Source organism: Condylura cristata, unplaced genomic scaffold (assembly GCF_000260355.1).
Source record: "Condylura cristata isolate star-nosed mole 26May11 unplaced genomic scaffold, ConCri1.0 scaffold00004, whole genome shotgun sequence".
NCBI lineage: Eukaryota > Metazoa > Chordata > Mammalia > Eulipotyphla > Talpidae > Condylura > Condylura cristata.
This window is the reverse complement of record NW_004567105.1, coordinates 43,181,626-43,193,467: the sequence shown is the minus strand read 5'-3', so window position 1 is coordinate 43,193,467 and position 11,842 is coordinate 43,181,626. Positions and strand designations below refer to the sequence as shown.

At 35.4% G+C, this 11,842-nt stretch overlaps 1 protein-coding gene across 1 annotated transcript in view; it reads right to left on the bottom strand.

Annotated features, from left to right (window-relative positions):
- SHQ1 (SHQ1, H/ACA ribonucleoprotein assembly factor) overlaps positions 1 to 11,842 on the bottom strand; it is a 100,531-nt gene that overhangs the window by 49,458 nt on the left and 39,231 nt on the right. The window contains exon 9 of the mRNA XM_004676549.2: positions 9,877 to 10,000. Within this exon, the coding sequence (XP_004676606.1) occupies positions 9,877 to 10,000 (124 nt within the window). The remainder of the gene's footprint in view (positions 1 to 9,876; positions 10,001 to 11,842) is intronic.

Here is an 11,842-nt window from a genome sequence, read left to right as displayed (position 1 = left end):
TTGAAGAATGTCATTGAGATTTTTATGGGGATGGCATTAAATCTGTATATTGTAAAAAGGCCATTTTTAAGAAAGAAAAAACCTTATGTTTTCTAAATTGAGAACTTCAGATACTAAAGGTTAATGTATTTATAGTTCAGAATTTTTAACACTTTAGAGACAATTTTTAACATGCCTTTATCTTATGAAATCATAGCAGCACTAATAAGTCCAAACTCTTATTTTGTTTCTGAAGAATTACAAAAAAAAATTTATTTCTATTGTTACAGCTAATTGTGGGGACCAGAGAACTATGAAACACAGGTGGTACATTAAAAAAAAGGAAATTCTGGGCCTCCCTGGCACAGGCATTAAAGACACAGCACATACCATGCTCAAACTACTGGAACATTAGTTCGATCCCCAGACAAGGAGGTGATGCACATGGCTCAGCAAGCCCTCCTGACCTGCTTGCTGCTCCCCTTATCAGTGTCTTTCAATAGATCGGCATGTTCTGCTTCCCACACTGTCTCTGGTGAATCCTCTTATGCCTCTCTCCCCATACCTCTGGCCTTTACTCCAGTTCTTGTATGCATCAATAAATAAATCTTTTAAAAAAACCAAAAGGGAAGTTTTCCTACCTAAATGAACATTGAAAAGCACCATAACTTTAATTAGATCATCTTCTAATTTAAACTTTCAAAATATCATGGAAAACTATAGCTTAGTTTTCAAACTTTATTCTTTATAAGTGAACATTTGTTGTCAAGGAACCATCTAAACTTACTTAAATTTTTTCACCTTCTGGAACTGACTAAAGCTCTGACTGAAAACTATCATATTAAGACTTCAAAAATAAGCCAATAAAATCACTTGGAAAAAAAGTCACCAAGTAAGTACTAAAGTTTTGTTCAATCTTATTACTTCCTGTTTCTTTTAAAAAACCTAATATAAATCCCAGCCAAAGCCTACAAAAGGAACCTTTCACAACTCAATAATTCCCCAGGTTTTCCAAACTTCATGACAGCCCTAAAAATTATTAACTATGAAGTAAATTACTAAATCTACAGTGGTACCATTTCTTCCTTTGGTCTGTGAATTACAGCATTTTCAGTTTAACTTTTTCATTCATACTGATATTTTATAGACAATTCCCACTTGACTTCTAGATATGCTAAAGGTATCATAAGCTATGGAGTCACATCTCAAAATGCCAAAATTGCTGCCACTAAATTTTTAACAAAATTAACATTAGAAAGTAAGCTTCAAAAGAACCAGGGCTTGTGTTTTATTTACTAGATGATCCCCAATACCTTGCAGCAGCAAATAAATCAAATTTGTGTGCTTTAAGACTGAATAAATGAATACCACAGTAATTAACCTTACAATTTCTCATCCTATAGTTTCATACACTAAGTGTCAATGATTTTTCTTTGGAAATATCCCTTGTAGCTGCCCTTTCTGCACCATTTCTGTGCACCTATTCTCTCATACTCTTTATTTTCTCAAATCAAAATTACAGAATTTCCTCTCTTGCACCTCAACAAATAGTTTCTTCTATCCCTCACATTTTTCATGCACTGCTCTTGATAAGTTCCCCCCTTATAAGTCCTTTGTTGAAATGGTTCCCAACCATGGAATGCCTTCTCTTCTCCTCTAAACCTAATGGACTCCCAGCCTACTTCAACACCTATGTCACGTGGTCACCCTTCAGGCTATTCCTCTAGGGGTCAGAACTCTTCATTATACTCTGCAAAGGAAAGAATGGGAAGGAGACTTTCCATAAACTCACCTGCTCACTTTATAGAAGCAGAACCTATGGCTCAAGAGACAAGATATAGTGCCAGTAAGTTGAAGCATCCAAGATCCACATTCTGGTATCACCGATTTTAGAAGCTAGCTACTATGCTCTGCTACCCATAGATTTTTGCTCCATTCAGCCCACAGCATTCTAGTGAGTTCAAAGTAGTATGGTCAAAGTAGGGGCCATTCTGTTCTTAAAAATTTAAACTACTAAAAAAAAATTTAAACTATTAACATGGCTTCTTCACATGCAAATGTTAAGAATGCCAATAAAAGTTGCAAAAGTGATTAAGAAAAGTAAATACCTAGAAGGCCTACAACTACATTTGGTAAAGCCAGAGCTGTCACCTACTGAATGATTACAGGTCTACTTACAAAATAGGTAATGTTTGATGAAGGAGAATGAAACAATCAAAACTCCCTGAAGTGATGCAACCAAATCAGCCATGTTGTCCAAATAAGAAAAAAATCAAGGGAGAACAAACTAAAATGCAAGAATTTTTTGAAAAGTTTTAATTGCCACAAAGAAAGAAGAAAATATCAGGGCAAGCATGTGCCAATTTCTTTCTCTCTCTTTTGGAAGTGAAGTACTGGGGGAAGGTGTTTAGTTTTATAATGACAATTAGCTTAAAATTATAAAGTCTAACACAGGTATTACCAAAAAAAGTGAGCTATTCATCTGAAATTTATATCAGTTCCTTTATAGAGCTTATATAGGTCAAAACACTGCCTCCCAAGATCAATTTCCTAAGAAAGTTACACATACACTTCTGTGAAAAAGGTAAATGCCATTTTCCCAGACCCACTTATGAACAGGTACCTTAGACTATAAGCCCCATTATGTTATGAGTATGACTTCCTGGATAGGGGAGAGGGAAAGCTGGGCAAAGGCAAGGTGAATATATATAAATGGAAGTGGAAAAAGGAGAGGGAAAGGAGACACGGATGGTGATGCAAGGAGGAGCATCATGTAAGAGATACTTGGAAAAGATATTTGGAAAACACACATGGATGAGAGACATATAGGGAGGCCATTCCTGGTCCTTGCTGAGACTATGGCAGCTGTTATAGTGACCTCATGTTGGATTATGTAAGATATTTTTGAGTCTCTCCCTTTGCCTCAGCTTTCTGGGACATGCCTGACACAATTTTTTTGTGGTTCCTTGCCAACAGGTAACTTAGATCGGTGGCAAGCTTTCAGCCCACTTCAAACCAAGCCTGTTTGACTAGGCATCTGCCCAGGAGGAGATGGGTAATTTTGGGAGTTTGTCTTACTAGGAAACCATTATTTGAAATCTTCTCTTCTCTCTCTCTAAGTATAATAATTTTATTAAAAACCTTTCATAGTAAGAGTATGCTTCTTTTGCCTTTGTGTACATGGTTGGCTGCAACCCTTTAAGAATGCACATCCCTTCAGAGTTCGGGGTCCTTGGTTACCCCTTGGTCATGTGCTATCAAGAGCAATGTGCTTTCCTATTCTGGAAAGGTGTGAATAGATGAATATGTTTTAAAGCAGATAAAATTGAGCTGTTCTAAATTTGGCTATTTGAAATCTTCCTACTAGCAGCCAGGTTTGGCAATAATCTCTCACTGGATGACCAGCTTACAGTTGAAGTTACCTAAGAAATGGAGTCTTTCTGTAGAAGATTATTAGGACAGTGAGATATTTTCACTGGTTAAAATCCATCATAGGAAAATTACTATAAATTGCTAGTAAGAACCAAATTTCTTTCAACTACTGGAACATTATAGTTACATAGGGCTTCAGTTTTCTGGGTTTTAAGTTCTACACTTCGATTTTATGCTACACAAGATAAGAAGAGTAAAGTAAAAAAGAAGTGGTTGATCAAAATGCCTGAAGGAAAGCATTGCTTAGTCTCTATTTGTAAAATCTAAAACTAAAATTCAACAGTATTATCATCTAAAAATACATATCTGGCCATAATTCTGGGGTTTTGATGAGAGCACATCATCAGTAAGGGTAATTTATGAACTGTTTTAACATAATATTCATAGACCATTTGACCATAAAAAGGGATGACAGAAATGTATCAAATTCTTCAAAATGAAGAAAATCACAGTATGGGAATTTGCTTCAATACCACATGTTGTCCAAAGTATGGGAATTTGCTACTTAGAGAACACTGGACATCTCCTACCTCCTTCCTAACCTAATCTTGAACCCCACAAAAGGTTGAGATTTAGTCTCAGGCTGGGAGTTCAGAAAGGGGTGAGAGAAGTTGCACTGAGCTTTAGAGCTGAAATAAAAAACTGATGGACAACACAGGCCACCATGTCTGGGCTCCCAGATATGCCATGGTGCTATTATACTACTTAAATTCTTTACTTGTTTGTATTTAAAAATTTATATTAAGGAACATTTTTTACACTTCTTTTTATGTCCCCCCACACTAGCCAGGCTACACAGCTCATAGGCAACAATGGGCTAGCTACCCCTGGGCCACAAATATCTCCACTTCACTTCAGGACTCGTTACTCTGATTTTCATAAATCCTGCCACCCTCATTTCCTCACCCATGCAGCAAACTAGCATCTTGGCTTGCTTCTTCTACTGCAGAGGAAACTACCTGAATAGGAACAAAGCTGACCACCTGCATCTCCTCCCGTGGGGCAGAAGGAAATAGTAAACAGAAATGGGCCCTCTTCCCCTACTGGACACTGAGAATCAAAGGCAGCCAAAGACCTTGGCCCCTTTTTCCCTCTAAACCTGTGAACAGACCTAAAATAAATGTAGGCAAAACTTTTTTGTAGAGAGCCAGACAGTAAACATTTTGTCTTCGCAAGTCACATAATTTCTGTTGCAACTAATCATCTACCATTAAATCACAAAAGTAGTCGCTGAAATTTGAATTTAATGTAATTTACATGTGTCATGAAATATAATTTTCCTTTGAATTTTTTTAGTATCTAAATGTGTGAAAAGCTTTCTTAGCCCACAAGTCATACAAAATATTGGATTTGTTCTATAGGTTGGACATTAGGGTATTTTCTAAAAGGGACATTCTCTTTGTATCATTTTCTTTTGTCTTATTATATCTTTAAATAACAAACTTCATAAAAGCTAAGACCATGTCATACATATTCTTATAAATTTTCACTGGGTCTGTTATAATATCTTGCAGAGAGAAAGGATTTGATTAATGTCTTTTAAGTTAAGTATCTGCCACTTGTTATTTTTCAGTATTTTTTAAAAGATTTATTTATTTATGCATACAGAACTGGGATACAACCCAGAGGTGGTGAGAGGATTCACCAGAGACAGAGTGGGAGCAGAAAAGGCAGACTGACAAAGTACACTACTGAGGAGAGCAGCAGGTGAGACAGGAGAGGCCTGTTGCACCATGTGTGTCACCTCCCTGGCTGGGGTTTGAACTGGTGCTGATGCGGCTGCAGCTAGCTTCATAGTGGTGCATTGAGCCACCAGAGAGGGCCCCTATTTTTCAGTATTAACTTCCTACTTAGAGAAATTCTAAATTGTATAAATATAATTCTTGCCTGTTTTCCAGAAATATATAAAACGTTATTCAACAAACTTCACCCAAGTCTCTATATTACTATACAATAGGATGACCATTATTCAATAAAGTTAAATAAAACATTTTCTTTTTGTTCTCCCAATTTTGCCTTAAATATACACAATTTTCTACCTTTATCCTCTTAAAGAAAACAAACTTAGAGTTGCTTTCTTATAAATGCAAATCACTAAAAACAATCTCAAAACTGAACTTTAGATTTATGAAAAGAGGCACTAAATTTAGGACTTTTAAAAACCCTAAGATCAAGCTATGGAACTAACCTCAATTTTCTACATAGTTCAGGTCAGAAACTGCAAAAATTAACAAAATTTATCTTAACCAAATAACACAGGAAATACAGCATAAATACAAGTGTGTACATATGGAAATATTTAAGACATCAACTGATTTTGAGCATTGACCCACAGGTAGCACTGTGACATAACTCAACTTTCCAGAGAACACTAACACGAAGATACTATAAGTATCTTGTAGCAGCATAAGCATAAGCTCTTAATCATTTATGGTAACCAAAATGCAATTTATCATTTCTGAACCATACAGGAATGCTGCCCCCTACAGAGAATTTTAAGAGAACAAAGAATCTTTTATATAAATGTAACTCAGAAATTACAAGCTTCATAAAAAAAATATTAGTGATTACCAATAGTTAATGATTCACAGGATTATGAGAAAGAAAAGGAGTCTGTGGAGATAACTGAATTTGATTTTCTTCCTTACATATACAATGTTCATATACAATGTTCTTCTATGGATAGATAAAAGTTTATATCACAATGATATATACTCACAATGATCTGAGGATAAATACTACAGACAAATAAATAAGAGCATGCCAATGAAAGGGATTGGAAACACAAATCAGAGACTAAATCAAGTCTCTGAGGAACAGACAAGAATAGAAATTTGCTTGGCCTTGGAGGAGACTCCCAGGTGAGGGAAGCCAAGGATGAGCTCAGCCCTGACTGCAAGATAGATAGAGCCCTGCTGTCCTGGTAAGCGCTTAGCTGCCACATGAACATTCCGGGACTCCACAGCCCTCCTTTCTTGGCATAGCTGGTGTATAAGTGGGCAGCAAAAACAGTACAAACAGTATGTCAATATTTGATTTGAATTTCATGCTCCTTAAGTTTCCTGAAAGCACTATGAATGTTCCCACGTTAGAAATATTTTAAATGTGGTAGGGATTTAATTAGGCAGTTAAAGTTCAAAAACAATTTTGAATGAAGAAAACAAAGTAAGAATTAACACTTCCTGGGTGGGGAGCAGGGAATTAAGTAATATTTAAGAATAGATAACTAAATTCTGATGACCAGTTAACTTGGGTAGAAAAGAAACTATCAACTAGTTTTAGAGGCTGTAGGGCAAATCTCAGTGTCAGTTATCATGAATTCCAGATTCTCTGTGATGAAACTTTCCACGAATTCTTTATGCTATTCACTTACATTATTTAAGACACTTTCTTCCATCATTTTATATCCAGTACTGCCCATCCTTCAAGTCCCAATCCAAATCTCACATCCTCACGGAAGCTTTCCCTGACTTCTAATGAAATGTAACCTCTCCTTTTTTTTGAACTACTTAGTCCACAGATCTTGTAAGGCACTTACCACAGTCCACTCTGTACTTTATGTTCCTGACAGGCATCTTAGTTCTGCTACCATACCTGACTTTCTGCACTTGACTGAATTGCTAGAATCTTGTTGCTTTTTTTTAATTGCCATAAAACCTTTATATTAGGTCCTCAAACTCTGTGTCCTTTATACAGGTCTCTGAATTTCTATTCTTCTTTCTCAGATTTCCATTCTAGGCATGTACATTCCCTTATTTGCTTTTTCCATTAGGTGCACTGTGGTTTTAGTTTTATCTTCTTTGTTTAACTTGGTGGCTGGACTCCACAGACTATGCCTTACTGTTGGTGGGAGGAGGGTTGTTCCTGGCAAATATTTCTGCATGTCTTCTTCCCTGTCTCTGCAAAGGAAATACTGTTCAATCTTAACAGAGCCCAGATCCCTGCTGGTGCTCTCTGGGGTACATCATATGCAGCAGGTTTCTTTCTCAGCCTTCCCATCAGGGAGGTAAGGGAACTCTTCTGTTGGCATTGTGAACAGCCAGTTTCTCTGCTACTGAAACAACAGTTCCAGTGCCTGTATGCATGTAGGACTGAACTCCACCATCACTGAAAATAATTCTCTGTGCACAGTCTGCACACCAGTACAGTTTGTGCCCAGTCCCTACCTTGTTCAGATATCTGAGTGGTAGGACACTGTCTCCCTGTTCAACCCCAACAGCTAATCACCAACCTTAGAAAAAGCTAATCATGTTCTCTTATTGCCAGCAATATACTGGTGAAATTTTCTGAGAACAAAATTTAGTTTTTCTATATTTACATTTCGGGGAGAAGTTTATCTGAACCTCCCTATTATGCCATGTTGTAGGTGGAGTCCTCCAAACCCAGGTTTTAATAAACCAGTTGTAATGAAATATCCCGTAGATTCTGAAGTCTTTCTACACTGATTTTGGGAAATTCATTCTTCCATTTAAGATCAATATTTTTTCTGGGGAAAGACTTATTACTTTCAACTATGGAAGTACTACACTAACCTTTATAATAAAAAGTGATTGCTATAATTACATTTTGAGTTAAAAGTATGTATGAATACATCCTTGGAAAGCATTAATGCCAAACCAGAGTTATACACTCTTAAATGATGGGGTATTCAAACATGTAAGGCTCTTTAGTGGTTATAGTGGTATCCCTATGCAATCCACCTATACAGCTCTGTTTCAACACCAGCTAGCCATAACGTGTTTTTAGCCATAGGACATACTATATATGGTTTACAGAAGGTTCAACTTCATTTTCAGCAGATAGGCCTCCAGTACGTTATCTAAAGTTTTCTGGTGCTATCACAACACAGCTGACAAGATTATTTCTTGTCAAACTGATAATGATGAAAAGTCTAAATTTCAATTCTAGCCCAGTAAAACTGTTTTGAGTCGTTGATTACAGTATAAGTCAGGGCAATCAAATTTATTTTTGGTTATGCAATCACAGAACTGATTACTTTTCAAATAAAAATCCAGAGAACTAGATTATGTCCCAGAATAAAAAATAACAAGTAACTGTGTGTGTGTAAGCACGTGCACACATGTGGACACATGTGGACACTCATGTGCATGCGCACTTGGCAGTGTTACCAATTTTCCATCTGGAGACTGTAATTTGACAGGCTAATCTCAAACTGCATTTTCACTGTATAAAAATATGAATATTAAGTAGATATCTAGTATGACCTAAACAAGAAATTAATTGTGACATTTAACTCAAGTTTAACAACCAGTCATTTCTAGCAGATTAATTTTCCAAATAATTTTTGAATTTCAAGAAATACATTGGATGAATAGCAATAATAATGTGTGAGGACAAAAAGCACTTCATTTCTCATGGTTAAAGAAGTAACTTCTCAAAAATAACTCTGTAATAACAATCAATAATCCAAGTACAATACAGCTCAGCTAAACCAACTGGGTGAATAAAAAGGTATTTTTCATTTAACTATGATTCATTTTTATAATTATTGTCCAATTTTAAAAAATATAGTTCAAACATGATTTTTTTCCCATTAAGATGATGATAGGTTATGCCAAAGTCAAAGAAAAATCTAGATATACCTCTAGGAGGGACAAAATATTAGAGATATGATTATTCCCTTCAAGCCAATGAAATCACCTGGGTATAAAGGAAAGGCCTATTTCCTTTCTTATCCCTTCTTACTCCTAAGTCTGAAAAATAAGCCCTCAGAAGAATTTCTATCTAAGCAAAAAGAAGTGACAATAAGTATTGAAAATGATTTTTAAATAAATGTCAGCACTAATACAGACAAGTGGGTATTACCCCCATTAAAAGCACTAGCTTAAAAATGATATGCTTGTTCCAATGATATTGTTATGTACACTACAGAATTTGTTTCAGAAGCTGGGATTTTCCACAGTTAACAAATAATTATCTTTTCAGATTGTACAGAACAATATTCAAAAGTTTTCAGAATATCTGTGCTTTTCTTTGGGAAGTCTTTCCTGACCTCTCAAGTCCATTTTCCATGCCTCCTCCTAGTGATTTCTATACTCAGTAAAATGCTTTCAGTCTGTATTGGATTGCTTACTTATTTGTCATCTGTCTTCCTGAAAAACCTGTAAACTTCATCAGAACAGGGATGTATCTATCTATTCATTATTATAGCCATCATCCTAGCATAGGGCCTAGAAAATTATAGGAATCCAAGGAATATTGAATGATACAATGTACTCTGATTAAAAAAAAATTGTTTGGAATACTATATTCACTTTCTGTCTACCCTCCTTCTGTCTACATAGCTATAGGGAGTGATTATTTGCATTACCTAGAAGGAAAATCAATAGAACTGAATGATTTTCATTACTTATGTATACAAAAAAGCAAAACCATGATTACATCTTCAATGACTTAAAAACTTATAACACTTTCATTTCCAAATTTGTAAGCACAGTATCTTACCTAGTTGTAATATCTTTATAGTGTCTCTGTAGGCTTTTATCACGAGCTTAAAATGGCGATAAAGTGGATAACATAAAACTCTTCTTCCAAAAGATACCAGGATTTCATGAACATTACTCCAGGTCTGTGAAGTATAAAAAAGTAATCATTTAAAAAGTAATCATATTATACAAAAGTACACAATGAAATATGATTAATTGAAAACTATAAGTAGTAGAGAAATATGAAGTTACAGTGATACACTTTCTGTACACCTTAAAATATTTCAGTATAGGCCCTCCCTGGTGGCGCAGCGGGTTAAAGCACAGCACTAAGAAGCTTAAGCCACTTCTGCATGAGTTCGAATCCCACCTGCCCCGGAGGAGATCCACATGGCGAGGCAGATCTCTCCTGACCCGCCCACTGCACCCCTCAGCAGTGTACTTTGTCGATCTGCCTGTTCTGTATCCCACTCTGTCTCTGGTGAATCCTCTCACCCTCCGCATCTCTGGCCTGTACCCCAGTTCTGTATGAACAAATAAATAAATCTTTAAAAAAAAAATATTTCAGTATAGTCTGTAGTTTCTCATACTATATGAACATATCACAAATGCTGCATAACAATCACATATGCACCAGGAAAGTTTTACGTTTTTCAAGAATTACAAATATGAGTCTAGAACACATGGCTCTAACAAAATACAGATGCACATAAAAGACTTTTCTAAATGATATATGTTTCATGTTTTTGTCTTTTAGGACAATTCAAGATAGTATAGCTTAAAGTTCAGAACTCTTTATGAAATGTGTTCACATTCTCCCTTTTTCCTTTTTTTCCCCCACTTTGGGCATGAGCAATAATGACAATTTACTCTCATACTAGCAAAGAGAAAACTACTGATTTCTGGGGTGGGAGTGAGGGGTGTTTTATTTGGAATGGTATCAAACTGATCCCACTAGCAATTCAAAGATTATTAGAAACACTAGACAAACATGATTTTCTACAAAAGTGTTTTTTAACTGGGTTTTGATAGAGTATAAAATATGTAACCCACATATAAAAATTAAAACATGAATTCAACACTAAAGAAGCAGCAGAATTTCCATGTATATTAATCCTTAACAATGAGAGTTCTGATTAAGACTATTGAGCAGCTAACAAAGAATAGTTTCCATCTAAACAATAATTATGGACATTTAAAAGTTAAAATACTTTTAATAGTTTTAAAAATTAAAATCAGCACTAATCAAAGTTTGACATGGTCACTTACATGGCTAGCAATTTTAAATTATCTCAAAAAATAAAATTTCTGAAGCAAAGTCATAAATAGGTGAAATGTAGGTTTTATCTAACTGAGTAACAAAATATCTAGGCACCAACTACTTTTTAACATAAGTAATCAATGCAAACAAAACAGTTTTTCTAATACAAGGTGATCATAACAATACAGAGAACCCAAATGAAGCTTAAGTTCCATTTCTCCATCTTCAATATGCACGTGAACCTCTGTAATCGTGCTATGGGTTCTGATCAGTATGTCAGGACTGAGGACTGTCCCTCCAGAAGCTTCTAGTAAGCTGATGGCCTAAGTACCAGGCTTGCAGTAGCAAGATTTTCTGGTAAAATAATTGTTTCAGCTCCTGTTAACATCTTATTGATTATATGCACACTCTGATTTTACAATTTAAAACATACTATAAAAAGCATTTAAACTTGAGGTAAAGGGAGGGGGGTAGGTGCCTTAATTGTTATATAATACAAGTATCAGCTGTTTAAAGCAACAATTTGTTAATGTTTCTACTTTTAGCTGTGTAACAGTTTATTGAAAACTAGCAAATTAAAAGATACCATCCTTATTATGAAAACAGTAAAAAAAACTTATCTGGGTCTAACTATTAAGTATTTAAGATACATGATATGAATTTGTTCATCTGTAAATTACAAAAACATTTATCTCACAGCCTTACTTAAAAGAATAGGTGAGAT